Source organism: Zingiber officinale, chromosome 6A (genome assembly GCF_018446385.1).
Source record: "Zingiber officinale cultivar Zhangliang chromosome 6A, Zo_v1.1, whole genome shotgun sequence".
NCBI classification, from domain to species: domain Eukaryota; kingdom Viridiplantae; phylum Streptophyta; class Magnoliopsida; order Zingiberales; family Zingiberaceae; genus Zingiber; species Zingiber officinale.
In genome coordinates this window covers 98323815-98351108 of record NC_055997.1, presented here as the reverse complement: position 1 = coordinate 98351108, position 27294 = coordinate 98323815, and the positions used below count along the sequence as shown (strand labels likewise).

General features: G+C 44.6%; 2 protein-coding genes and 1 pseudogene across 2 annotated transcripts; 1 reads left to right on the top strand and 2 right to left on the bottom strand.

Annotated features, from left to right (window-relative positions):
• Positions 1-474: 474 nt before the first annotated feature.
• LOC121997092 (homeobox-leucine zipper protein HOX6-like) lies at positions 475-1743 on the top strand. The gene is made up of 2 exons (XM_042551338.1): positions 475-1140; positions 1223-1743. Exons 1-2 carry the CDS (start codon positions 784-786, stop codon positions 1442-1444), a joined length of 579 nt encoding a protein of 192 aa, XP_042407272.1. The 5' UTR covers positions 475-783; the 3' UTR covers positions 1445-1743.
• On the bottom strand, positions 1515-8756 carry LOC121997091 (annotated as a pseudogene).
• A 365-nt stretch (positions 8757-9121) lies between these two features.
• On the bottom strand, positions 9122-12461 carry LOC121994223 (homeobox-leucine zipper protein ROC6-like). Its single transcript, XM_042548330.1, has 8 exons — positions 11951-12461; positions 11618-11850; positions 11418-11535; positions 10669-11337; positions 10482-10583; positions 10185-10394; positions 9562-10113; positions 9122-9482 (listed from the first exon to the last, which is right to left on the bottom strand). Exons 1-8 carry the CDS (start codon positions 12137-12139, stop codon positions 9171-9173), a joined length of 2385 nt encoding a protein of 794 aa, XP_042404264.1. The 5' UTR covers positions 12140-12461; the 3' UTR covers positions 9122-9170.
• Between the last annotated feature and the right edge of the window lie 14833 nt (positions 12462-27294).

Genomic DNA, 27294 nt, shown 5'->3' with positions numbered 1-27294 from the left:
AATGAGAGCCATGCCATTGTTAATGAAGAATTTTGAGTTCATCCCTTCATTTTTTTTTTGAAAAATTTTAAAATTCATTGCACATTTAATATCTTCTTGACTATTTATTAACCACGTGGAGTATAGCATTACAAGTGAAATAATTTTGTGGAATTTAAATTTAATAAAATTAGTTATTTGAAGGGGGGGAATTCATAGTGAGTAAATGAGGGAAAGGACAAAAATGTAGAATTTTAGTGTTTAATATAAATAAATAAAGAAAATCCAGTGTTTAGACGACCACGTCTCCCCCACCCACCAAAACCGTTGACGTGGACGGCCGCGTCGTCGCCCGCCTCCTGCCACGTCTACCAAGCATCCACCGACCCGTCCCTCTTTCGATTCGGCTACGCGTCGTCTTCCCATTGAGTCCCCCGTTTCCTGTTCCTTGTCTCCGCCCGCCACACCTTACTCGTCCACGCAACACGTCACGCCCCTTCATGGCTTCATTAATGGCGCCCGGAGGCACCCCACACTCGACCCAGCGATCTCCTCCCTCCCCGAGACAGCAAACGCAATGCCTACTCACCGTGGAGACGACCATGGACGCCACTAAGCAACAAGGGCAGAGGAGGCCATGAAAGAGATGGGCGAAAGGTGAGACCCCCACGACAGCGGCTGCCATTGGTTATCAGGTTCCATCACTGCAATTAACAGCACGGCTCGCGATCGATCTCGCCCAGCTCCCAGATCTCTAAAGAAGGTGCTCTGCTCTGCTCTGCTCTCCTGGGACTAGTGGGATCAATGGAGAGCGAGGAGCGGTCGGCGACGGCGGAGGAAGGCGACTGCTGCGGCTGGATGGAGATGGAGGAGGGCAAGGACGGCGGCGACCGGCGGAGGAAGCGGTTCAGCCAGGAGCAGATCAAGTCGCTGGAGACCATGTTCGAGACGCAGACCAAGCTGGAGCCTCGACAGAAGCTCCGTCTCGCCGGCGAGCTCGGCCTGGAGCCCCGGCAGGTGGCCATCTGGTTCCAGAACAAGCGCGCGCGGTGGAAGGCGAAGCAGCTCGAGCGGGAGTACTGCAAGCTCAAGGCCGAGTACGATGCGCTGCTCTCCAACTTCGACGGCCTCAAGAAGGAGAAGCAGCTCCTCCTCCAGCAGGTACAAATCTCCCCTCTCTTTCTCTCTCTGACATTTCCGTCAATCCGCCACCCTTCTCGTCATTTCCTCGAACACTTGGCAGGTGCAGGAGCTAACAGAAATGATAGAGAAAGCAGAGGAAGGAAGCGACAGAGTCGGAGTGAAACAGGATGAGCACGGCCTCCGCGCCGGCGGTCAACGGGCAGACTCCTCCTTGACTTCGTCGGAGGAGCCGCAGTTTTGCTTCGCCACCAACAACTGGCCTTCCGATCAGTACTTGTGCAGCAATCCACAGTGGTGGGAATTTTGGTCTCTCAGTGAATAAATCCCACCTGCAAGTCTGCAACGCCAACTCAAAGAATGAAGAAACGATGATTTCCTTCTCATTGAGGAAGAAGAGTGCTGCTGCATCCAATCAAATGCTTAAAACAGAGTAGTGTATAAAGTGTCTGTGTGGAAAACTTCGAACCGTCCTCGTGAATCTACTTAGTTCTCATCAGCAGAACAATATATGTATATGTAATCCTAGACGACTACCACTGTGAATGATCAAGGAAGTATGTGCCCATCCAGAGTAGTGAGGATCTTTTGATATAAAGGTTACACAGTGAATTGCCTTTGATATTTCTGAAAATTCCATTGGAAAAACGGATTAGTCTTTGAATTGAGTAATGCATCTAATTACAGACTTAAAGTGCCACAAAATTCTACATTTTGATCTCATTCTTCCTCTGCTTCGGCTGGTAACCCTTCTTTGAACCACTTGTAGAGCCCTCCTTCTAGGTGAAATACATTTTTATACCCATTTAGCACCAATAGATATGCTGCTATTAAGGACCTGTGGATGGAAAATTTTGCCATATCAAGGATCACAAGTTTTATTTTACTACAAGTTCAACAACAAACTCTATATACGGAACTTAATTGAACTTTGATTGACATAGTGACTTGGAGATACTACAACTCTAGTCGAAGTGTTAACCCTTTAAATCTCGCATGAACAAATTGCAAGTCTCTTGAAACACCACCAAGAAAACAACAAAAAGGAGCAAATAGATATGCTGATTTTAAAGTTTTGGTCAGTCTTTGGTTGTTATCCTTCTGCAGTAATTTTTCTTAATTTTCCTCATATTCTCTAAAACAATGAATGGCTGAATTTATCTTTTTGTGTGGCATTTTAAAATGAATAAAGACAGCCGATATGCAGATGGCACCAAGTTACCTGGATTGCAGGCCTTCTGGAAGACTTTGTGATGGCTTCATGGTGCCTCCGGTGGAACATGCTACAATGATTTTTGCATCTTTATCGAGTTTTGACTCCACACCTGTTTGTTAGCAGAACATTCATCAGAACACATGCAAATGCACACTAGGAAAACCATGTTTCTGTGTCTGGGTTAAAGAACTTACTCTGCATAAACTCAGGGGATCTTCTGTTCCGGTGAAAATGCCAAAGAAAGCAAAAGCAGCACACCGAGCAATATCCCTTGCTGTCCGTTCCTTAATGAGCCTGTATATTTGTACATTGATAGCGCCAGGTGGATGAGCCTGATGAAATTGAAGAGTTCCATTAGGGAACCAGATGCAAATCACAGGAAGAAGAAGCATTCAGCAAAAACTACTCGGGAACATGGTGGAGATAATGATTGCTCACTGAAGATATGACAAGTTCACATAAAAACATCAACTTATTTTTTGGATAAGTAAAAATGTATAAGCGCAGAAAAAGAGTACAATAGACTGACTTAGGAGTGGTTTATGTTAGAATACACTCCTACAGACCAGTACATGTGAATTTACACCATTCTGAAAATTTTCTCACTGTCTAACTGCTCCTCACCAAAGAAACTATTATTTCTAATCCTCCATGCAAAGTGTATCAAAGAAGACAAGGCAAGATGTCTAGCCTTGGTCAATAACCTACTCCCACGATAGTATCTTCTAAAAACTCTTAACGTTAGTCGGTGGGTAGACATCTCGTATCTCATATGTAGTCACTCCCTGACTGTCCTCCATAGATCTGCAATCAAGAGACATCTAAAGAATATGTGCTCTTGTCTCTCCAACACCTACTTGCAGAAGGTGCAATGTCGATCCTCCATATAATCTTGCCTGTCTCTAATGAGAAGACGCCTCTGTGTTAGCATCCAAAAGGTAGCTGTTTGACTAGGTTGTACATAGGGCTCCCACACTGTCTATGCCCATGACTTCTTAGGACTAGAATGTGTAGCAATCGCTTTATCAGAGGGGAATATGAGTGGACTGCCTCCCAAATCCATACATCAGCTCGCCTCAAGTAAATGTAATGTACCCACTTGATCCATAGAGTGTCAGTCTTAGTCTGTATCCTCTATAATACCTTAACCAGAAGGACATGGTTACAAGCCCGTAATCACAAAATCCCAAACCTCTTTCATCTTTAGGTCTACACATATCCGCCCAAGACACTGGAGGATGCTTAGATGTCCACATAAAAGACCTACAAATACCATTAATAATGTCTCGAAGTAAAAGCAAAATAGATAACCAGAAGCATTACATGACTTGGAGCACCGAGGTGATGAATTGTGTTTTGCCCACATAAGATAGTGTCTTTCATGGCCAAATGTTGATCCTCTGAGTTAAAGAATCCATTAAGGGGTTATAGTTTGAAATCTGAAGATGTTGAGAAGCAAGTGAGATCCCCAAATATCAGAAAGTCATTATACCCTCTTGGAAATCCGTGATGGAAAGTAGCCTCCTGTAGGTCATGTCATTCACACCAACCAAATAAATATTCTACTTTAGACAATTAACCTGTAGTCCTGTTTGATACGGATATATCTTGAGGACCCCAGTGGGAGGAATCACTGTTTACAGGGGGGCTTCTTGGCTTCGCATGTTGTCGCCGCTAGGGGGAGGACGCACTGGGTCACTGCCTTCGTCAACCTCCTCCTCTTTCGCTCTCCTCTCGCTGGCAAATGCTTCCAGCCGCCATCTTCTCCTTTCTCCACGCCACCACGAATCGGGGCAGGAGGAGAGTTTCTTCTTCGTCTCTCGCCGCCATGAGCAAGCGATGGTCGCCGGCGACAACTGCCTCTGAGCCGCCTCCTGCCTTCCCCACGCCAACGATGTCGGACTCGCGCCTCCATTGCCGCCAAGCACGCACGACCGTCTCCCCTTCTTCACGCCGACGCCCTCGCAAACAGCCCCTTTCCTTCTTCCTCTCCACGCCGACGCCCTTACGTCGTCTCCCTCGGTGCCTCCTCTTCCCCGTTCACGCATGCCTCTGCCATCACCGGCATCACCGATGCCAACACTAGCGGTCTCCTCATCACTCTCCCTCTCTCGCACGTTATCGCCTCGCGTGAGAGCAGTAGCCCGCGCTGTTGTTGTTGCCTCCGACCATTGACACCTTCCATGTGCCGACATCTCCCTTTCCCTCACCTCTCGCCGGCAGCCTGAGCGAATAGTCTAGCACCGACGAAGCCTCTAGCGGGAGGTCGTCACCGCCACTTCCAACGACAACCACTAGCCGACCCATCACCTTGGCCGACCTATTGCCTCGGTCCAACATCGATCCAGCGCCCTTGCCCTTAGGCCCGATGCCGGTCTAGCCCCTGATCCATGTCGTCATGCGTTGTTGATGCGATTCAACCTCCCCCGAGCTATCGTCGTAGTGCACCTTGCTAGTGTGTTCCAGTTTCGTGCCAATGTAGTGTTCCGACCTTTGTGCCATTATTACTATTCGATTTGTATGCCGTTATTGTATTTCGGCCTGCGTGTCGTTGTCACAGCCCGACCTACGTGCCGCTATCATATCCCGACCTGTGTGCCAAGGTCACATCCGGTTTCTTGCCATCAAGTCCGGCTTCGTGTCGTCAGATCCAGCTCTCCAGCTTGCTGGGAGTCATCTGCTCTTCCGGGTCACGACAACTCGAGCAGCGTCCCGACCAGCTCACCGATCCATCCGAGGGCGCCCCCTGAGATAGGGTATGTTCTCCGTTCATATTCTATACGCATTTCATTATTTTATGTCTTAGTATGTTACTTATATATTCATTGGATCTGCCTCGAGCATCGGGGTACCAAAGACCGAGCAACCCAATCACTGGCTGCAGGTAGCGTTGACTAGAGGACTTCTGACGACTTGGCCAACATAGAAGCCATCTTAGCATACCCCCCTCCGGGAGTTCACGATTCAGTCAACATTTCATCCATCTCACCTAGCGATCTGTCTGACTTAGATTCTGGACAGGATCACTGTTGTTGCCCCAAACTCTTGTAAACATGTAGTCAATATGCTCATTGATGCCAAATCACCCCGACTAAATAATAGCAAATCATTAGCATTGACCAAATGTGCTAATCTAAGGTGGCTACATTGGGGATGAAAACTGAAACCGATCTAATGGTGCATTGTTATATCTGCCTCCTAAAGATTTCAATACAAATACCAAATAAGTAGCTCCCTGTCGTAGTCCTCTTGCACCTCTAAAAAGACCAAATGATCCCCCATTGATAGCCAACGAGAAAGATGTGGTAGTCATGCACTCCATTATCCATGTTATACACTTCTAACGAAACTTCAGACCAACGAGAGTCTCATGCAAGAAATCCCAATGTACTGAATCAAAAGCCTTCCGAAGAACAAATTTCATAATATATTTGGGAGAAATGTGTTTCCTTTTATATCTTCGAAAGAGCCCTTGTGCTAAGCGGATATTATTTGCAATGAGCCAAAAGCTGCCGGTGACTGATGAAGGATACCATCTACTGCTTCCACTAATCGAGCTACCGATAACTTGGATATGACCTTGTAGAACATTGTATAATAGTAATCGGTCGGTAGTCAATTACATTACTGGCACATGACGATTTGGGGACAAGGGTTATCAATGTATGGTTCCATCTTCTTAGCAATCTTCCACTAGTGAAAAACTCCATCACTGCTGCAGTAAAATCTGTCCCTACAATATCCCAAGTATGTGTGAAAAATTTTGACCCATAACCATCCGATCCCGGTGCCCTCTTATCAATTATGTCAAATAATGCCAACTTAATCTCATCTGGTAGACGTACTATCTGAGCGTACTGGTCCAAGGCTGAAAGTCATACAAGAGTGTGGGAATGATGTCGTGCGAACAACAGCATTCCCAAGTTGGTTCTGAAAATGTTCGGTGAAGGTATGCACCACTTCCTCAAAAGATTCCGTAAGATTACCATCAGGTTTCTCAATTGCAGTGATCTCCTTACGCCGATTGTTTCATTTCATAATAGAATGGAAGAAAGTAGTATTGCGATCCACCTATTTGAAGTATCCAATTTTTGCATGCTGCATGCAAAAAAGAGTGCTCGGCAGCGCTCAGGCGGGCTGCAGATTGTTGTATATATCTCCTTGTAACAGCCTTGTGGCTCTGTGTTAGTCCTGCTTTCTGTACCTCCTCTAAACACCCACGGGCAGCAACAGCCCTTGCTGAAATATGCTGGTAATGATTGGTATTCAGCTTCTTCAAATCGTATTTCAGCAAGTTCAAAATTCGCCAGAGTCAAAATCGCCATTTACTTCTAACTGTTTGTTGTTTGTATTCTGCCATTTTGATTCAACCAGTTGTGAAAATGTGTCAAGTTTACTCAACATGTTGAAAAACTTGAAGGCCTTTAGGATACGACTGCTTCCATCCAAAATAGAAACCAAGTCAGGAGAGTGATCAGAAAGGCATCCCGGAGGAGTAAACTCTGCAACACTCAGTAGTTCATCTTCCAACCAACCTTTGTTGACCAGGATTTAACTTGCTACAGATATTTCCATTCGTCCACGTGCATCTCCAACCCGTGTAAGTTAAGTCTTTTAGTCCAACAAGAGTCGCACAGTTCTGAAAATCTGAGATACAGTACTGAGTGACTGGTAGACCTCCACATTTGTCCTCTGTTGAGGAAAACGAGTTGAAATCACCTAACACAAGCTATGACAGTCCCATACCCGAAGCAAGTTGTTGTAATCTCTCCCATAATTTCATTCCCACAATTGTAAGCTGTTCATACACGAAAGTGACTTCCAAGCATTTGCGAGATACCTTAAATTATACCCGACAATGAACAAACTGTTCATGTCATTCCTGTACCTCCAACTTTTTGGTCATCCCAAATTAATAGAGTACGACTACGGGCCTATGGCTTGCTTGACAACAGTTAAACTACCATCATCGCTATGCTGCTTCTACTAAGCTATTCAACTAACACATAGTGATAACAACAAGATGCAAGTATATTGTTGGGGTTTCGATCACATGGCATTTCATAGTTTTAGATCGAAAATAAACTAAACAGGAATCACACTTTCAAAACCTACATTTTTAATTGTTTAGGAGGAACACCTAATCCAGGATTGGTAAAAGGGCTATTCCGCCCCCGGGTAATAAGACAGTGGTAGGGCGCTTTCTTAATTTCTCAGGTATTTAAAGATCGAGTCCTAGCTTCGGCAAATTAACGGATGAATTTCTCTCGCTTAAAAATGCTAGGCTGATGGACCGTTCGCTACGAGCGTTTTCTGATTTACGCTAATGGTCGGTGGGAAACTTCCATGGGCCGAGTCAGTCACCTCCAACTAAAATTTTTTTTCAGCATTGTCATTGGTCATAGGATTTGAACAAGACTATGAAAAAAACATAAGTTGATAGAGAACATCAATGAAAATAAAATGAACTAGCTGAAATATACCAAAAGTTAGCACAATTTAATCCCTCCTGAGACATGACATACATGTTTACTTGCACTATACTTCTACCTCTTGCACGTCAAATTTATAAGGCGTCAAATAAACATTGCTCTTTATAAGAGTAAATCAACGATAGTTTCCGGTATGAGTAACAAAGAATACCTCCTTAAACTCTGCTTCAGGCCGGCCATCCAAAATAACAAAATTGTTTTCCTTCTGTAGACGCAAGGCTTCCTTTACATCAACACTGCGAACCTGCAAGAATCATTTCTTCAAACGTTGAGGTCTGGAAACATGCGTGAAAGTCACCAAATATACTTCAACCAAGATTCAAACTAAATTCTTTTTAGAGATAAACGTTTCATCCTTACTTCAGCCAATGACTATCAAATTGTGGACACACCAATTCTAGATAACTACTCCCCCTAATTTACAAACGATGAGAGGGATACAATTGTATTTTGATGATAAAAGAGAACAATTACGGTGTTCTACCATATTGTAAAAATGAATTCGGGCAGAAAAGATAAATACCCTCTTCTGAAGTAGAAGCTCGCGCTTGATCTTCCAGTCTTCTTCGGCTGACTCCAAACAAGACGCAGTAACAAATCACCGACTTGATAGCATAAACGAGGGGCATCCACCAGAAACTAGACGACGCGAACTGGAAGTTGATGTAGCATACCAGGAGATTTCGCAGGTTTAGTGGCGGCGGCACTTCTGACGCAAACACGACGCGAAGCGGAGCGAGAGGAGGCGGCCGCCGGATACGAGGATGGGGTGCAACTCAGGCCAGAGGGCAAGCGAGGTCGATAAAAGGATAAACGCGGATTCACGGCGGCAGAAGCGATCATTTTGCTCCTGTTGCTTGTGCACTACGGCGGTGAGAATCTGACGGTGGCGGATCTAAACAAGGAATTGGAAAGACCAGAGAAAAATATAAAGAAAGGGAGGAGAGATCGATCTGGTGGCGCCGCCATATCTCAACTGGTGGTGGAGGTTGCAGCCCCCGTCACCGAGACCCCACCAACCTCTTCCGGCTTTTTTTATCGTGATCTGATCAGACCGGCCCAAATTTGGTTCGGTTCGCGACTTGCATCTTAACTCGGATTAAAAATTTAAAAAGATTTTTCAAATCCAAATCGGAATTTCTAAAATAGATTAAAAAAAGTTTATTCAATAAATACCATGCAGTAAACATTGCGAGAAACAAATTTATTCAAGCATAAGCATGAGCATGAGATAAATAAATTAAGACAACAACACAACCAAATTTGACTTTGAGTTTGAGTTCGAGAGGTTCCAGGACCCGAGTCAAATAATTATTAATTTCTAAAAATTATTTTAAAAAAAATCAATTGGTATTTAAATTGAGGGCGGTTTGGATCTTTTGCAGGGTGCGAGACAGGAGGCCGGTGACCTTCTCCACCGCCTCCGGCGTCACGCTCGCCGTCATCAGGTTGAGTTGGAATTCCATGGTGAGAAGCGAGCTGGAGTTCGCGCCCGGCAGGATGGCGAAGCCACATGGGAGGAGCCCGACGTCGGCCGTGTCGCCGCCGTTGTTCATGACATGGTGCATCGCCGTCACGTCCACCAGCGCGTAGATCACCGTCGCGTCGCCAGATGCGTCCATGGTCGTCTCTTGAATGATCAGTTGCTGGGCCGTCTGAGAAATAATTAGTGATAATTAGATTGGGATGGTGGGAAGAAAACAGAGGAATGGGCAATTAGAATCGATTGCGTACGCCGGTGCGCAGGAGGACGACGGCGTTGGAGTCGTCGTTTCCTGTGGAGACATGAGCCATGTTGTAGATTTGGCCGCCGTCTCCGAGAACATCCCATTGACTCCGGCAGCTCCCGTCGCGGAGGAAGTCGAAGAGCCGCCTGGGCGCCACGGGCATCCACACCGCTGTCGACGCGCAGAGCACGATCCCCGGCAGCTCCCCTGCCTCCGGCAAGCTCTTCCTTGTCATAACGTTCGCCGGCGACAACTCACCTCCGCCGATGCGATTATCTTGCTCCACCTTGCGCCACTCACCGACCGCCGACGAGCACACGCCGATGGCGAACGCCCGCGTCATCTTCTGCGCTAGCTTCAGCATGCTCAGTTGCGCGAACACGATGCCAGAGTCGAGTTCACGGCGGGAGGAGGACATGAGAAGGCCGACCACCTCGCAGCGGCGCTGCAGGGAGGCGACCCACCTACCGGCGCCGAACGCCATGCCGGATCGGAGATGCTGCTGGTACATTTGGCTCACTTGCTCTTCGACATACTCGTTATGTTCCACCCACGTCACCTGCGTTACCCATATCTTAATGCATAGATCGCCGGAGATTGATTAATTGTCAATGGGGTCAAAGATCGAACCTTGGAGTAGCCATTAGCCATATCTTGCACCAGGCAGCCGGAAGGCAGACGTCGAAAGCTCGGCCCGACTTGACGGCCGGGGTTCATGATACTGTCAACGGAGACGTCGACGACGACCCAAGTGCCCTCCCGCTGCTGCTTGCAGAACCGGAGAAAGCGGAGCTCGCGGACGGCAACCAACGGCGACAGCGTTTGCAGCTCTGCTTGCATCTTTAACCAATCAAACCATCAAATTAGATTCCGTAGTTCATTAATTTAATAATATTTCATGCGCTTTATGAGTTAATCATTGCTCACGATTTGCAGCGCGCCTTCTCTTGTTCCACCGACGCCGGGGATTACTACTTCGTCGACGGTGGCCTTGGCGACGATGCAGGGGAACATTTCAACCCATTTATTCTGCATTGAGTTGAAGAACTGGTGATTAATTGTTTTTAATCGAAAGTAAATCTTTAATTTATCTGTGAAAAAGATGGATAATTACAGCGTCCATCAGGGTGTCGACGAGAGCGACGGCGCTTATGAGCACCATTCCGGCCTCCCTCGTCGCCTCCGGCGTGTACCCCACCGAAGACAGCCCTGTGATGCGGCAGTGCTTGTAATACTGGTCGTAGTTGAGCGTCTCTGCTACACCGTCGAAGCCTCGAAGCCAGAGAGGCCCCTCCATCTGCGCGATGGTCACCAGCTCCTCCATCGCCGCCAGAGCCAGCTCCACCAGAAAGCTCTGCTCACCCCCCTGCATCGCCGTCGGAGGAGAGATTATTGGGTTCACTATATTGTCGTAGACCGGCTGAGCAACAGCAACAGCAGTGGAAGGTGGCATCGAGGGACCGGTGGTGTTGGCGGCCGGGACGGAGGCCCCGAACTCGAAGACGTTGCTCGGCATGGGCGACGTTGGAGCGATCGACAGAGAAGAGAAGGACTTGCCGAGGAACCTTATTGTAAGGGTGCACAGGCGTTCGTGCTCCTCCCTGAGGCTGGCGTTCTCGACCCAGAGTTGCTCCTCCACCGGCGTGAGCTCGGCGAGCGTCGCCGACAAGCCGCAGTTGAAGCACCGAGAGTCCACCGTCGCTTCCCGGTACTGAATGCTCTCGTTCCGCAGCCTCTCGTTCTCCTGCCGCAGCATCGAGTTCTCGTACCTCTCGATTTGCGTCTGCAAAATTACCACATCAAAATCAATTTTTTATCCGAAATATCACATAAAAATGCAATTTTAACCAGAAATCAACATACCTTCATTTGGGTTCTCCTGTTCTGGAACCAGAACTTGACTTGCCGGGGGTCGAGGCGGAGCCGCCTGCTGAGCTCCTCTCGTTGCTTCTCTTCCGGGTGAGGGCATTCCTTAAACATACTACAATTAGAAAGCCAAATCATGAAGTATCGATCGATCGATCGATCATAAAGTCAACTAGAATATCGATTGATCAGCTTACGCTTCGAGTTCTTGTATCTGTCGGGCGGTGTGCCGATGGTATCGATTCCTCCGGCGACGATTGCCACTGTTACTCCCCTGATCAACATCATCGCTGGAGATATCCAAGTTCTCGTTGAACGATCTGCTATCGCCCTCGTCCTCCCTGTTCCGGCTACCGGAATATTCCCCACGTCCCCTTCCGCCACTGCCGCCGGCGGCCATCATTTCATTATTCTGGACGTCCACGTTCGGCTGCTACCCCAACAAAAATCGTCGCCGTGGATTAATTCCAAATTAAATAAAACCCACGTTGAGTCTGCAAACCGACCAAGATATATAATCAATTAATTACCTGTCCAATAGAGAGGCCGCCAGCAGCAACGAATCCAGGGTTCGTGATTCTGAGCTGCGTCGGCGGAGTCAACTCCGCTGCAGTAGCCGGTGCCGCCGCCGCTTGCCCGTAGTATGCAGAGCCGCTCGATCTTCCGGTGTCGGATGTGCCTCCAAAGCTCATCCTTGCCGCTTCCTCTTCCCCACTCATGATGATCTCGCAGTAAGATCGAATCTTTCGTTCTCTTTCCAAAGATCAAACTTTTCTCTGATCAAATAATGATTCGATCACAGAAAAAACGCAGGAATTAATCAGAGAAAACTTCGGTACTAATCCTCCTCCGCCGATCACCCCTCTTTGATCAGAGAAAAACAACATAAATAAAACAGCTTTTCTCTCTCCGACAACCCAAACGAAAAATGGACAAAAACTCACAGATATCAGATATTCCTTCCATCTCTGAATGCAGAAATGGCAGCAGAGGAATGAACGAATAATAAGCAATAAATCAAATCAAACAACACCAAGAATAACGCAGCAGCAACATCGAATCGGTAAATAATCGAACAATCGCTTGCTTCCACTGCCCGCCGTCGTCGTCGATGGACTAAAAACAACGTCAGTCAAAAGTCCAAGCGCTGACTTCTCTTCCTGCTGCTGTCAGTTTGACTTCCTCACCCCCCCAGTCAAACAGAATAACAAAGCACGATAAACAATAAAATTTAGGAATTTATGATCATTCTGACTTCTCTTCCTGCTGCTGTCAGTTTGACTTCCTCACCACCCAGTCAAACAGAATAACAAAGCACGAAAAATAATAAAATTTAGGAATTTATGATCATTCACTTACGTGCGAGAAGACGGCGATTGAAGCGGGACTGTGTGCCGAAGCAGTGATGGCGACGGCCAAAGATTGAAGAAGAAGGAATGAAGCAGAATGCAGGCGAGACACAGTTACTAGAAGCGAGCGAACAGGGGAACTCGAAATGGCGATTTTACTGCCTCGAGCCGGCTCAATCTACCCGAACCGACCCGGACAATACCATCTGTGGGATTCGGAATTCAACGGACTTGATCGTCCGGTTCGGTCGAATCGGAAAGGAGGACAAATTTATACAAAGCGAGCATCACGAGTTCCTCTGGATACGCTGCAGCGCGCATTTTATACTCTGCGTTCAGTTTGAAATTTCATCCGTTAGATACGTTGATGGAAAGGAAACGTGGAATCGATGTTGGACAAGATCCGAAATAATTCTGCAAGCTCATCGCCTTCTAAGATTTGAGGAGTTGCCAACAATAGCAGATTGTCTTTGGTAGGTTGTCAATTTGACTAGTATTTTTAAAGCAAAGTGGTACAATAATGGGGAATTATTAATTCGAATAACATTACATATTTAATAATTTAGGAAATTAAAATACACTTGAAAAATGAATGAATTTAAATAATATTTTTCCAACTTGATATTTTTGTTAGGGTTTTATAATTGTGCATATATTGATTATTATAATGGTGAAAGTAGGTGAATTTATCTTGTTGAAATTAAAAATATATAATTATTTTAAAGTAAAAGTATGATCCTAATATTTAAATATAACAAATTATATATATTCAAATAATACGATACATTAATTGTAAAAACAATTTAAGTTCGACTCTTCGGGTCGTTAAGAATTTTAATTTTCGGGTCGTTAAGAATTATAATGTACTTCGAATCGACAAAAAGCGATGATCCGATGATAATTAACGCGAACCGACAATTTTAAAAATAAAATTAAAATTGATAATATAAATTTTTACTATTCAAAGTGAGTGTCTTGTTGCGTCTTTGTTTAATGATCTCCCACTTCTTTAATTTTGAAAAATAAATATTTACATCACTAAAATAAATTATTTTTAGTTACAAATAGTTAAATTAATTCAAACTTCTATACGCGGAGTTTAATCACAAACACAGAGAAATTAAACTAATCCATTTTGAGTCCTGTCATGTTACTAAAACCTGTCCCTTAATTACTATTTTAGTTATTTAATTAATGCTACACCAATTATTATTTAAATATTATAAATATGGAAAACATAAATAAATAAATTGTGAAAAATAAGAAGTGACGAGTAGCTTGCTGGTTTTCACACCACTTACCTATTTTCCATTCCTTACCAAAAAATTTAATTATTTTTTAATATAATTATGCAATTTTGTATATTTATTTTTAAATTAAAGGATCCGTTTAATTAAAACGCACGCGAACCATTTTAACCTCCATTTATCATGAGTTACTTCTAATGCTCAATGAAAATATTAATTGAGAACAATTAAGTTTTAGTGATCGTTTGAATAATTAAAGGTGATAAATTGAATTATATGGATAGAAATAATTATCTTTCCTTCTACATTTAAGATATATATATATATATATATATATATATATATATATTTTAGATTTCATAATAACTTAATTATCTTAACATAATTGGAATTAAAATTTAAAAGGACAATGTGAAAAAAAAATGCTAGAGAATTACACACAAGAGTTGAGACTTTGTAGATTGTTTAGTAGATAAAGAAGTATCCTAATGATCCATAGATAGATTTATTTTTATCAAAGAATCTAATAAAACAACACTTTATTTTTTCTAACTCATAAAATTCTGTATCTTAGTTATTTTCATGTCTATCTAGTTAAATATTCATGGGCCAATTTATTAAAAAAAAAAAACAAAAACTCATAAAATCTTAAAACGGGTTGAATACCCGTTAACAAAATCAATTTAAAACGGGTTTGGCAATGGCCAATGGGTGGCCTCTCCCTACAGGGGCGTAAATATGAGATTTTCATAATATATGGGGGAAAATGGATAGCAAACTTCTAGTACCTTCGAGACTTTTTTTTTCCGTCCTCTCTATTTTCACCGCTCTATTGACGGCGCCGGCGACCATGGCGGCGGAGATGGTGGTGTCGATGAATGTGATTCCACTGAGAAAGTGTCCAGGACTCCAGTGAACCCCTTCTGGCATCTTTCCGAGGTGTCTTGCGAGCGTTCCTCTCCTACCTTTTTGTCCGGGTCTCATCCAATCTCCACTTTCGCATCCTCATGGCCATCGGGTACACCTGCATTGATTATATTTTGGAACTCAACCTGTGCGTTATCTCCATAGCAGGATTTGCTTCCTCGTCCGATGGTGAGTTTTCTCACCAATTGTTGTTCAGTCCGTGCGTGGTGCGCCAATGTCTGTTAATGTGATAGATTTATTATTTTTTCTTCGTTCTGATAGAAATTAGAGTACTTATGGATGTTTGAGATGATTTGATTCCTCGAAAGACTTGCTCTAAGAAATTTACTATTTATGCTGATCATCCCTAACCTGATCCTATCTGAAAACGGTGGAGATGACACGCTGGACAAATGATTCTGTCGTTGACCAGGAGAAGACTTTAAGATGGAGCAAAGACGACACCTGATACTCCTTAGCTTCCTGCGCACATTTCATAGAGAGTAATGGAAAACGTTAGGGCGAGAACCAGGGAGAGATCCCTGGTGCAGGCACTTTAACGCTCCGTAGCCGAGCGAAAAGTAGATAAGAAGATGAATAGTAGAGTGGATGCGTGTGTGTTTTTTAACATGTGAGAACATACTTGGCCAACGGAGAGAAACTCTTTTTATACTGACCCTCAAAACTCTCGTAATCATGAGGTGACTAAGAATGTTTGATGTCAGACTATGTCAAGTAACGCTAGCAATGAAAGTTATACGACCATTCTTTGAGGAAAGTTCTATTTCCTGTATATGCTTTGGTGGCGGAATATTCCCTGCCGAGTAGTTGCTATTCTTTGACAGATTTCCTGACAATGTTATCTCCTGGAGGTAGTTCGACCGGTCTAATAGCCAACCAAATGTATGCTAGGAGGCTTATACATGAGAAGTGAATAACTGAGTTCCGAAGGCTTAACCGGCTTCATAGCCGATCTACCATATGCAGAGTGTCTTGGCACTGAGAAATGGGGAACCATGTCCCGGAATTCCAATCGGCTCTTGGGCTGGCCGGCTATAAACTGAGAGTTGTATCGTAAGTGTAAGGAGTTAAGTCCCTTAAATCCAATCGTGTCTGAGGCCGACCAATCTTGACATTGAGGAGTAGAGAGCCGAGTCTCGATGAGAGTAACGCGTTTAGCTGCATATACTCTAACTTTGATTACCACCTCACCTTAACTTTGATCATCACTTCACCTTGACTTTGACTGCCATATCATCTTAACCATCGATTTCATAGTACCCATGGGTGGCTAGAATTGAATTGAACCCGTAACACACTGTATCACTAGCTTCCCATTCAATTCTAGTCGAAGGAGGTTCGTAGCCAACTAACTAGACCCAAGTATTTTTTTTCTCCGCTCGACCATCCAATCGGCTGGTCGGACCGATTGGCCACGCGTCTAGTCGCCCATTAATGCTATAGTCAACTTTATCTTTCTTAGAAAAATGCATACGCTTGATATGCTAAGTAATGCACTGATGATACATGGGAGGGTGCTCTTTCTTGAAATGATTTGGTTGCCTCGTCCATCATAATTGTTGTTTCCTAGGTACTCGCCACGCACCCCACGAACTCCTCATTCTCTATCATAACAGCTGACGCACGCCTTTTCATACGGACTAACTAATTCTCCCTTAAGATCCAACGACTACCACCAATTAGGCTGTTGTGATTGAAGGGTTGAGCTTAAAGAATCTCTTATGGCTTATGTTTAAAAACCCTAAGCGCCTCAAAGATAAACCACCTGTGCTTCATCTTCTTCCTTCTTCTCCGACGATTTCTGCTAACTAGGCTCTCTTTTTCTTGGCTTGTGTCAGTTAGTTCCCTCTCCGATCTTTCGTCGTTTTTCCTTCTTCCGTCCATTGCCCGAGAATCTTTCTTCCCTCGGTATACATTCACTCGTTTTGACTTCGACAACTGCGATACAAAGACTATTCGCCTAGCCCTAGAAATCCCTAAAAGCTTTTGTATCCGCACTCCAACTTCTCAAGATCGCCCTCATCATCCTCTGCGCGGCTATGTTACAATTTTGAAGTATCAACTTCTCGCAGGTTTGTGCTTTCCAATCCCCCACTTTTTATCTGAAATAGGTCGCTACTTTAATATTCCTTTCCAACAACTCGCACACAATGACTTCCGCTCCACATGCGGAATGACCATTTTGTTCTATCTGTATGGAATCCCCCTGAACTCACGCCACTTTCATTATTTCTCTTATCCCCAAAAATCAGAAATCGGGGGTCTTTTGTTCCAATCACGTCCCAAGGTAGTTTTCTTTAAGAAACTGTCTTCCTCTAATAAGGGTGAAAATCTCATTTCTTTTTCATTCAAATGTCTGATCCTGTATCTTGGCCAGTCGAATGACGGTCGGACCTTCCTCCTATTCTCAATCTAGAAGACTACAAACATGATCCTGCTTTTATTTTTGCTTCGGAGAGGATGGTCGACCTACAATTCAACATTCCCTAACTGTTGCATGAGAGCCTCCTCTACTTGTTCGGATTGAGCCCAGTCCGAATGACACTTCCCTTTTCCTTTGGTAAGGATTAATAACTTAACCTTCGTATTATCACTAACTAAGGTCCCTTTTCTTTTATGCAGTGGACACCTTTCTCTTGGCTCTAGCTTCCAAATCTCTACAATTGGAGGAGGTTGAGTTAGATCGGCAAGAACAACTTCTTTTGGTTGAACGGGAGAATCAACCGGTCGGTCCTTCTGGAGAGGCGTCTAGTAACCGGACGGATGATATTGGTGAGGCTCTAGCTATGGAAGGAGAGCTGCCCTCCAATCCTCCAACATCACTAAAAGAAATTCCTCCTATCAAAACAGAAGCACTGGTGAGGCTTAAACGCAAGAGACGTCGCCTCGTCCCTATCACACAACCCCTTCCGGGGCGGACGTCTCCTCCTATTGCGCCTTCCCCTACCTATACCCACCAGGGAAGCACTCCAGCTCCGTCGTCCGAGCAGACACCTTCAGCTCTTCCTTCTGGCAGCTGATGTGCGTAGATTATATATAATTTTATACATACTTTGACGCACATCTACTTGTACTTCATGCATATAATGTATATTTATTGCACCCTATTTCATTACAATGTCATACTTCCATTACATTTTGTTCAGAAATCTACTCTTTGCATATTTTGATTGACAGGACGCATATTGGAGCGAAATTGGAGTAAAAACGCACACGGGAGCAACTCCGGAAGAAATCAAGCTTGGGTCGTGTAGCGCACACGGCCGTGTGGCCATCCTGAAGTAAATCATGCCACGACCGTGTGACCCACACGGCCGTGCTAATCTCCCCGTGTCCAGGTAGCACACGACCGTACCAAATGACACGACCATGCTAACAATCCAGAGGTAAAGCAAAGCAAGGCTGTGCCAAATGGCATGGCCGTGTCATTTCTCTAGAGGCCGTGCATGCTTAGGTCGTGTGAGCCACAGGGCCGTGCAACATTTTCTAGAGAGCAAGAAAGCCACACGGCAGTGTGAATCTCCCCGTGCCAACATTCCAGAGGTGTAGAAGGCCATGGCTGTGTGAGGCCAACAGCGAAGAAGAAGGCCACGACCGTGTGAGCCACACGGCCGTGTCACCTTAGCCGAAAACAAGATGTATGAGGCCGTGTGGATTTAGGGTTTAGGGTCGTGTGGTACCCATGCCCTGCTCTATATAAGGGTTTTTTTTTCCCCTTTTCATTTATCTTTGGCTTGGGGCTCACCCCCATTCCTTGGAGGAGGGTTCTCCCCCTTGGGGAATCCTAGAAATCACATCTTCGTCAATCCGTCCACCTCCGGAGCAAGGGAATGCCTCTAAGGACGCTATGCTTCAAAGATAAGCACTCTCCTCTCTCTATTTCTTTGTATTGGGTTGTAGTTTGCTTCTTTCTTCGTCTTTGGTTGTATTTCCTTTGCTATGAAGTAGATCTCTAGATCTAGGATGTAGGAAGTAGCTGTGATGTGATTGTGAATGTATGAACTATATATTTGGATTTTTTCTATGCAATGAAGTGTTTATATCATCATCTATGTGTGTTTTGCCTTGTATGCGTTTGACGAAATGTGTGTGATGTAAATCCAAGTAGATGTAGGGTTAGATCACCATGTAAAGGAAGAGCCTTGGAATGTAAGATCATGAGACCTTGTGACAGAAGGTATCCCTTACTTTCTACGGCAGTTCCTTGAAACGGGGATCGATTCTGTACTAGGAAAACTAATTAAAGTTTAAAGGGGTTCTCCCAAATTAATGTTAGGAAGTGACTCGTGTAATCTAGGAACGTGGACCGTGGGCTCTTGTATGAGAAGGATGTTCCCTATAATCGAACTTCCTAAATTACCTCTTCTACTTAATTTCATTAATCTACCGTTAGAAAGTGATCTGTGTAATTTAGGAACATGAGCCCTTGTGACAGAAGGATGCTCCCTATAATCGGACTTCCTAAATTGTCTTTTCTACTTAATGACGGTAGAACATGGGTAAACTCTTCGGTGGGATCTTCGTGAGGTTGTACTGGACTTTAGTTAGAACTCCTACATGAGTGTAAGCATGGAGTTAGGTAGATGAACAATGCATAGGGACATTAACTAGCATCATAGTGAAATCAAAATCCTAGTATATATCCATCCCCAAATCCAACTCTCCCTCTTTCTCTACTTTTTACATTTTCTCTTTTCTTCACTCTCTCTTTTCCAATTAACCTTCGATTGTCTAGATAATTCTACGTGTGAAGTTAACTAGTACTTAATCAACAGTCCTTGTGGGATCGATAATCTTTTATAGTACTGACGACGTAACCATGTATTTACGGTGACGTAACAGCAACCCGGTTTGAGAGGAAGCAATCTTCCACCCTAGAGGATCTCCTGCCACCCCTACACCTCGATCGCCCTTTGTCCTGCTAATTGCCCTATTTATGGGGGCTTCATTCAGCCGACTGAAGAACCGCTATCAATTCTCGGCTGCCTTTGACATGCCCTTGACTCTGGGGTAATCCCGTCTTCGGATCCACTGCGGCCTGTGGTCGAATACTATTGAAGGGGCCATTAACAGAAACCTGGGAATTGGCGATGACCCTATTGGCGAGCCACACTACAATGCAGATGGGTTTGCCCAGGAGTTAACCACAGTAAGTATTTGCTGGCCTACTTCCTCTTAACTAAAACATTACTAATACTAATTATGATTTTTCTTTAGTTTGGGGGAGTCGGGATGAACATAACCTAAGCACTAGTGGACCTGGCCTACGAAAACTAGTCGCCAGAGGGGCGGGTAACAGGATTGGAGTCATTGTTAGCCGCCACCCTGACCAAGCGAGTTAGAAAGGAAAATCTAGGAGGCTAGGAGCTGACAAGGGTTGAGGTGGAAAAAGCATAGGAATTAGAGACCGCCCTAAAAATAAATGAAGTCAGGCTCTGGTCCATGATGGCTAGGAGGACCTAGTTGGTGGTTGACTTAGATGAGCAAATCACTAAAACCTTGGGCCTTACCATCAAGTTAGAGGAGCTGAAGGCCACCTATGCCTTAGAGCTTGCTACGAAAGATGTCGTGTTAGCGTCCCAAACTCTGCTAGTGTCTGATCAGCAAAAAAACATGGACGCCTAGAGAACAAAGCTAGAGTTCTTGTGGGCGGAATTGGAGGCTATGCGATCCGAACTATCTACCTCTAAATCTGAGTTAGCGGGGACCACATTTGAGCTGGCAACCTCTCGATTGGAGCTAGAAAACCACTAGGTGGGGGAGAACGAGCATTTCAAAATCAAGAAACTGGCTTATCTTCAATCTCACTATTTCAACATACAACTTGACACTTCCATCAACAATATATTTCTTTATGGAGCAGAAGGAGCCGTTAAACAACTTTGGGAGGCTAGCTATTTGGTGTCTGAACCCCTAGCTCAATTTTTAAACCGCCGAAGGCTTTTGGAAGAACTTTCGTCAAGTGCCCTCCCAAACTTTAAGTGATGCTTCTTGTCTTTTAGCCCTTATAGTGGACAAAGAACTTTCTATATGTAATAACTTATTAAACTTTGCCCGTTCTTGTTCCATGCCTTGTCTTTTCATGCTGTTATTTTTCTAAGTGTGCGTAAGTATTTTGCATGTCTGAGTGGAGAGATATCTTAGTCTTTGACACTTTATATATCGAATGGCTCATAAAATCGGGTGTACTTTTGCGGGTGGCAAAACCCTATAGCTTTGATCGGCTATGAGGCTGGCCGAACGAATACTGTGGGCCATGCCTATGAGACATGTGGGATGAGACTCTGAAGGTTCGACCGGATCTAAGGCCGATCAGGTTTAGGAGATCATCAACTGCCATAAACGAGGAGAGAGATATCATTATCGATACGCGTGCCAACACCTTAGAATAATGATTTATTTGTCACATCTACCGTAAAGGTACCCTTTCTATTATTGTCATGTGTCTTCCGATCCTCATTTCCCCAAGCGTGACAACTAATACGCAACTCTTTGTACAGAGGTTGATTCTTCTCCCTCTTGATCAGACGGTCATGGTAATTGGCCTACCTTTTTACCCACATGATCCAATGATCCGTTTTGAAGAGTCGTGCAAGGCTTCTCTTTAAAAAACCCTAGCGATTTCCTCGTCTCCTTTATCTTCCAGTTTCCATGACACTAACTGCTTCGTGTCCCTCGTAAGTTCCTAGAGACCCTTCCCTTCTTTGTTCTCCTTCAACCCTACCTCCCGAGTGCCATCATGAATGTTCCTGGCATATGGTATACTCTAATCAATCAAACGGGGTGGACCTAGACCACCTGAGCTATGAAGTTCATGCTTCTATGCGCATGATTATGCTCAGTGACCAGGACCGCCCCCATCGTTCCCCCACCGGTTATGTAATCTTCTTTAAGGAACAAGTCCTAGCAGGCTTTCGCTTTCCCATTCCATTCTTCTTTGCTGAAGTGAGCCAGTATTTCCACATTCCTCTTTATCAATTAGTCCCAAATTCCATTCGCCTCTTATGTATGGTTGTAATCTTGTTTCGCTCGTACGAAGTCCCCTTAGCTCCTCGGGTATTCCATTACTTTATCCCAAACTAATAACTGACGACCTTTTTTCTCTTCCAAGCTCATCCGAAGACTATGCTCTTTGATAGAATACCTTATTAGGGCAAGGAGTGGAGGGACAAATACTTCTTCATTCGACTTCTCACACCAATACCTTGGTTGACCGTTTGGCAGTTGACTCTCCTCGCGGTACTCGATCTAGGTGACTTCCGGACGGTGCTGACTTTTAATGAAGCTTTGGAGCGACTGGCCGACATGAAGTTTGATAGTCATGATATTCCATGACTGCTCCAAGAGGGACTCTTGTATATTTTTGGACTGAGCTCCATCCGGGTAGAGCTACATCCCCTTTGGTAAGAAACTGCAATTCCTTTTCTACCCTACCTCTGACTAAAACGTTCTTTTTTACTTTTGCAGCGAAAATTTTGTCTTGGGCTTTAGCCTGAGGGACTTTACAAATGAATGAAACTGAGCTGGATCGGCGAGGCCAAATAATCTTAGCCAAGCGGGAAGGTCCACCACCCAATCGCTCTCACATACCAGGAGCAACCTCTGATTCATCTGATTTAGGTGTACTGGTGTACCACTCAGGTTCTGGCGGAAAAGACGCCAACCTGACACCCAGGTTTTATCTAAACAAGCGAGGGCCGAGTGGATACACACAGCTCCAACACCCTCTGCTCAGGGAAAAACCCTGCTTGAACCTGACCATCCTTCTTCAATCGGGTCCATTCCCTCAGGGTCAACCAGGATTACTTACGTGCCATCACTAGGGATGGCAATGGGATGCGTTTAAACCCAACCCCGTATTAAATCCACCCTATTCGGGGCGGGTTTAAACCTGGTCAAACGGGTTACAGGGTGGGTCTAAACTCATTGACCGAGTTTAGAAGCGGGTTCGGGGTGGGTTACAGGTTTCAATGAACCCGCCCTGAATCCGCCCTGTATATTATAATAATAATAATAATAATAATAATAATAATAATAATAATAATACTTATATTTTATAATATAAAATATATAATAATAATTTATTGTTGAATTGTATTTTTTTTAGCAGGTTGACGTCCGCTATGGACTCGCTGGGTTTTGAGCGGGGTCGGGGGCGCGGTGGGTTGAAAAACTAGGCGGGGCGGGTTCGAGTCCATTTTTTCTGACGAGGTAGGTTCTGGGATTGGTCAAATGCGGCCTGAACTTGTCCCGTTGCCATCCTTAGCCATCACCGTCCATGCATCAACTAGTGACCCCAACTTACTTGCCATCGACGTCCACGCGCCTACCCTAGCCAACAGACCCCACTCTTGGCGCCTCTTCTTCGAGGCCCAGTACGTCCCGCGGGTCGGAGCGGCGATTCTCTCTCTCTCTCTCTTTTGATGTGCCTTCCGGATAGAATCTCGATCCTCGACTACCCCATGGGATAGTGAAGTTAAAAGGACTACTAGTAGAGCCCTGGATAAGCACGGTGGGGTGAATGAAGAACCGCTTAGTCTATGAGTTGGCGGATGGGGTTGCTCAGGACGCCACTGTAGCAAGTTCTTAACTTCCTCTTTTTACTAAGTAGGCTTTTTAACACTATTTCTCTTAGTTCCTTACTTCCGGACTACACATGAGCTAATTGGTGGTGGACCTAACTTGGGCTAATAAAATTTTGACCGACTGCGTAGCGGAATTAGAATCCCCAATAGCTCTTGCCGCAATTCCGGAGGTAAATAGATTATGACAAGAAGTGAAAACCTAGGCAGAGCTATTATTAGAGATGAAAAAAACCCTTAATGAAGCTTGGCATGCAATGGATATTCAGCAGATGTCAAAGAAACTTGAAGTCTTGTTGTAGAATAGTGAGGCCCAACTCCGAGTGGAAACTGCAATGAGGGCCTTAGCAATATCTGACCTTGCACAAAAGATTGAGGAGTTGAAGACTTCTCATGTTGCTGAGTTAGTCGAGAGAGCTGCGGAGCTATTGACCAAGGATTTGTTAATACTGGACCAACAGGGGAGCTTGGACGGCCAGGAGAGCAAATTAGATTCTCTTCAAAGTGAACTAGAGTTCATCCGGTTTGAGTTGATGGCCTCCTAGTCCGAACTATAGCCTATAAGTCAGGAGAGGATGACCGCTTGGAAGTTAGACGAAAGTCTACCTCAAATCTCGCAAGTTTGGCTTGCAATTCGGCCAGCGCACCATAAGGACACTTTCATATGGAGTTGAAGGAACAGTCAAGCAACACCGCGAGGCGGGATACTTATCGGTTGATCCACTTAAACGATTCTTAGATTGCCAACGAATTTAGAGGATCTCTCAGCCGACCTCTTCAGTAAACTCGATTGATTAGATAAGATAACAGTACTTGTATCCCGAGCCCTTGGGTGCAAGAAACCATGTATTTGCAGTTATTGTGTTCATCTCTGATTTTTTATCATTCTTATACTTTATGTTGTCACACGAGAAATTGACTGTGTAATATGAGTTCCGAGTAAATGACGCTTCACGTGGTGTGCCGCGCAAGCGCTAATTTGTAAGAAATGTCACAACTCGAAGGTCACGAGCTTAGATGCATGAATAAACATGCTTATAACTCGGTCGGGCAGAATAACTTAGACATGCGACGTGAGAATATAACAATTAGGTACGTGAGCGAGTACACTTATAACTCGGCCAGGTGGAATAACTTAGTCAGGCGACGTGAGAGTTTAGGACTTAGGCGCATGAGCAAGCACGCTTATAACTCGGCCGAGTGGAATAACTCAGCCGGGCGACGCAAGAGTCTGAGACTTAGGCAGGTGAGCAAACACACTTATAACTCGGGCGAACAACATGAGAGTCTAGAATATATGTGCGAGAGCATGCTCGCTTATAATTCGGTTGAACGACTCGAGAGTCTAGAATATAAGCGCGAGAGCATGCTCACTTATAACTTAGCCGGACGGCTCTAGAGTCTGGAATATAGGCGTGAGAGTATGCTCGCTTATAACTCGGCCGAACGACATGAGAGTCTAGGATATAGTCGCGAGAGCATACTCTCTTATAACTCGACCGGACGGCTCGAGAGTTTGGAATATAAGCGCGAGAGCATGCTCGCTTATAACTCGGCTGGATGACTCGAGAGTCTGGGACATAGGCACGAGAGCATGCTTGTTTATAACTCGATCGGATGGCTCAAGAGTTTGGGACATAGGCGCGAGAGCATGCTCAATTATAACTCGGTCGGGCAGCTCGAGAGTCTGGAACATAAGCGCGAGAGTATGCTTGCTTATAACTCGATCGGACAGCTCGAGAGTCAGGGACATAAGCGCGAGCGCATGCTTGCTTATAACTCGGTCAGATGGCTTGAGAGTCTGAAGATAGGCGCGAGAGTATGTTCACTTATAACTCGGTCTGACGGCTCAAGTGTCTGGAATATAGGTGCGAGACCATACTCGCTTATAGCTTGGTTGGACAACTTGAGAGTCTGAGACATAGGCGCGAGAGCATGCTCGCTTATAACTCGGTTGGACGACTCGAGAGTTTAGAATATAGGCATGAGAGCATGCTCCCTTATAACTCGGTCGGACAGCTCGAGTGTCTAGAATATAGGTGCGAGACCATGCTCGCTTATAACTTAATTGAATGACTCGAGAGTCTGGAATATAGGCGCAAGAGCATGATCGCTTATAACTCGGTCGGATGGCTTAAGAGTTTGGAATATAGGGCTCTTGAGATAAACTCGCCTGCATTTTCATTAAGTACAAATCTTCAACATGATACACTAGTTGATTACAGGCGTACTCTTACGCCCTATAGGGTTACAGATGGTTTGCACTCCAAGGATGCTCCAAATTCTTTCCATCTACATCTTAGAGGTAATAGGAGCCTAACGCAAGCTTTTGCACCACTCTGTATGTTCTATCTCACTGTGGCTCTAGCTTGTTGACATCATCCACCGGCTTGATATGCTACCAAACCAGGTCTTCTACCTGAAAAAACATTGGGATAACTCTTCGATTATAGGATGACTGTCTCTCCACTATAGACAAGGTCAAAAGGGATTATACTTGTTGCTTCTCACAGAGTAGTGTGGTAGGCCCACAACACTAGGTAATTTCTCGACCCAACTTTTTCCAACATGATTGAGTTTAGTTTTAAGTCCTCTAATGATTTCTCTATTAATGAATTCCGGTGACCATTACTTTAAGGATGAGTCACCAATATAAATGCTTGTATGATGCCATAACTTGCGCACCATTCTTGTATTTTCTGGCTTTGGAATTGTCTTCCATTATTTAAAACGAGCTTATATGGAATCCCGAATCAGCAGATAATATTTTGCTAGAGGAACTTGATGACTATTCGCTCAGTTATCTTCACTAGTGGTTCAACTTCTATCCACTTGGACAAATCATCTACAGGCACTAAAAGAATTTTTATTTTGAGCGGGCGCTATTGGGAAGGGCCCTATAATTTCCATACCCCATTGGTCGGATGGATAGGAAACGATTGAGGTCTTCAACAATTCAGTAGAGTGGTGAGGGATATTTTGATACTTCTAACATGATATACAAGTTGCTACCAATCGGTCTGAATCAGCTTTCAGAGTGGGTCAAAAATATCCAGCCAGTAAAATCTTCCTTGCAAGCGGCCGAGCACCGAGTGACTTCCACACAAACCTTGATGAACGTCTTGTAGAATGTACTGCTCATCATTCGATCGATGCACTTGAGTAAGGGGCAAGAGAAAGCCCTATTATATAGATGATTTCCGATCATGATAAACCGACCAACCGTTTTCTTGATCATACGCCCTTGCTCCCAGTCAGCTGGCAAGATTCCTTGCTGGAGAAATGAAATGAATGGTATTCTCCAATCAGTTTGTAATTCTAGCTCGGCCTATCTTTCGATGTGAGCTATTAATAGTGTTTATTCTACAGTCTTGTCCAGAGTCCACGGAATTAGAGAACCAACCAATTTAGCTAACTCGTCTGCCTTATAATTTTTCGATCGGGGAATCTTTTGTAAAATAAATTCTTGAAATCTTGTCTTCAACTTCTCAAATGCCTTCGCATGTAACTTGAGCCGCTCATTATTAATTTCATAATTGCCCGAAAGTTGTTGAGTCGCTAACTGAGAATCTGAATAAATTAAGACCCGGGCAGCTTCTACATGTCTTGCGGCCTACAAACTAGCTATCAATGCTATATATTTTGCTTCATTATTGGTAACCCGGTAATTTAGCCAGACAGACAGTTGTAATCTGTCTTCCCGATGCGATATCATGAATATCCCGACTCCACTACCTTGCCGAGTCGACGATCCATCTACATATATCTT

What these genes read in the sequence shown, in the direction of transcription:
- LOC121994223 (XM_042548330.1), bottom strand. Translation starts at nt 12,139, where the DNA reads ATGAGTGGGGAAGAGGAAGCGGCAAGGATGAGCTTTGGAGGCACATCC. An exon ending in CAGATACAAGAACTCGAAGC is followed by an intron (nt 11,536 to 11,617) that starts GTAAGCTGATCA and finishes TTCTAATTGTAG; the next exon opens with TATGTTTAAGGAATGCCCTC. An exon ending in TCGACACCCTGATGGACGCT is followed by an intron (nt 10,584 to 10,668) that starts GTAATTATCCAT and finishes AACTCAATGCAG; the next exon opens with AATAAATGGGTTGAAATGTT.
- LOC121997092 (XM_042551338.1), top strand. Translation starts at nt 784, where the DNA reads ATGGAGAGCGAGGAGCGGTCGGCGACGGCGGAGGAAGGCGACTGCTGC. An exon ending in AGCAGCTCCTCCTCCAGCAG is followed by an intron (nt 1,141 to 1,222) that starts GTACAAATCTCC and finishes AACACTTGGCAG; the next exon opens with GTGCAGGAGCTAACAGAAAT.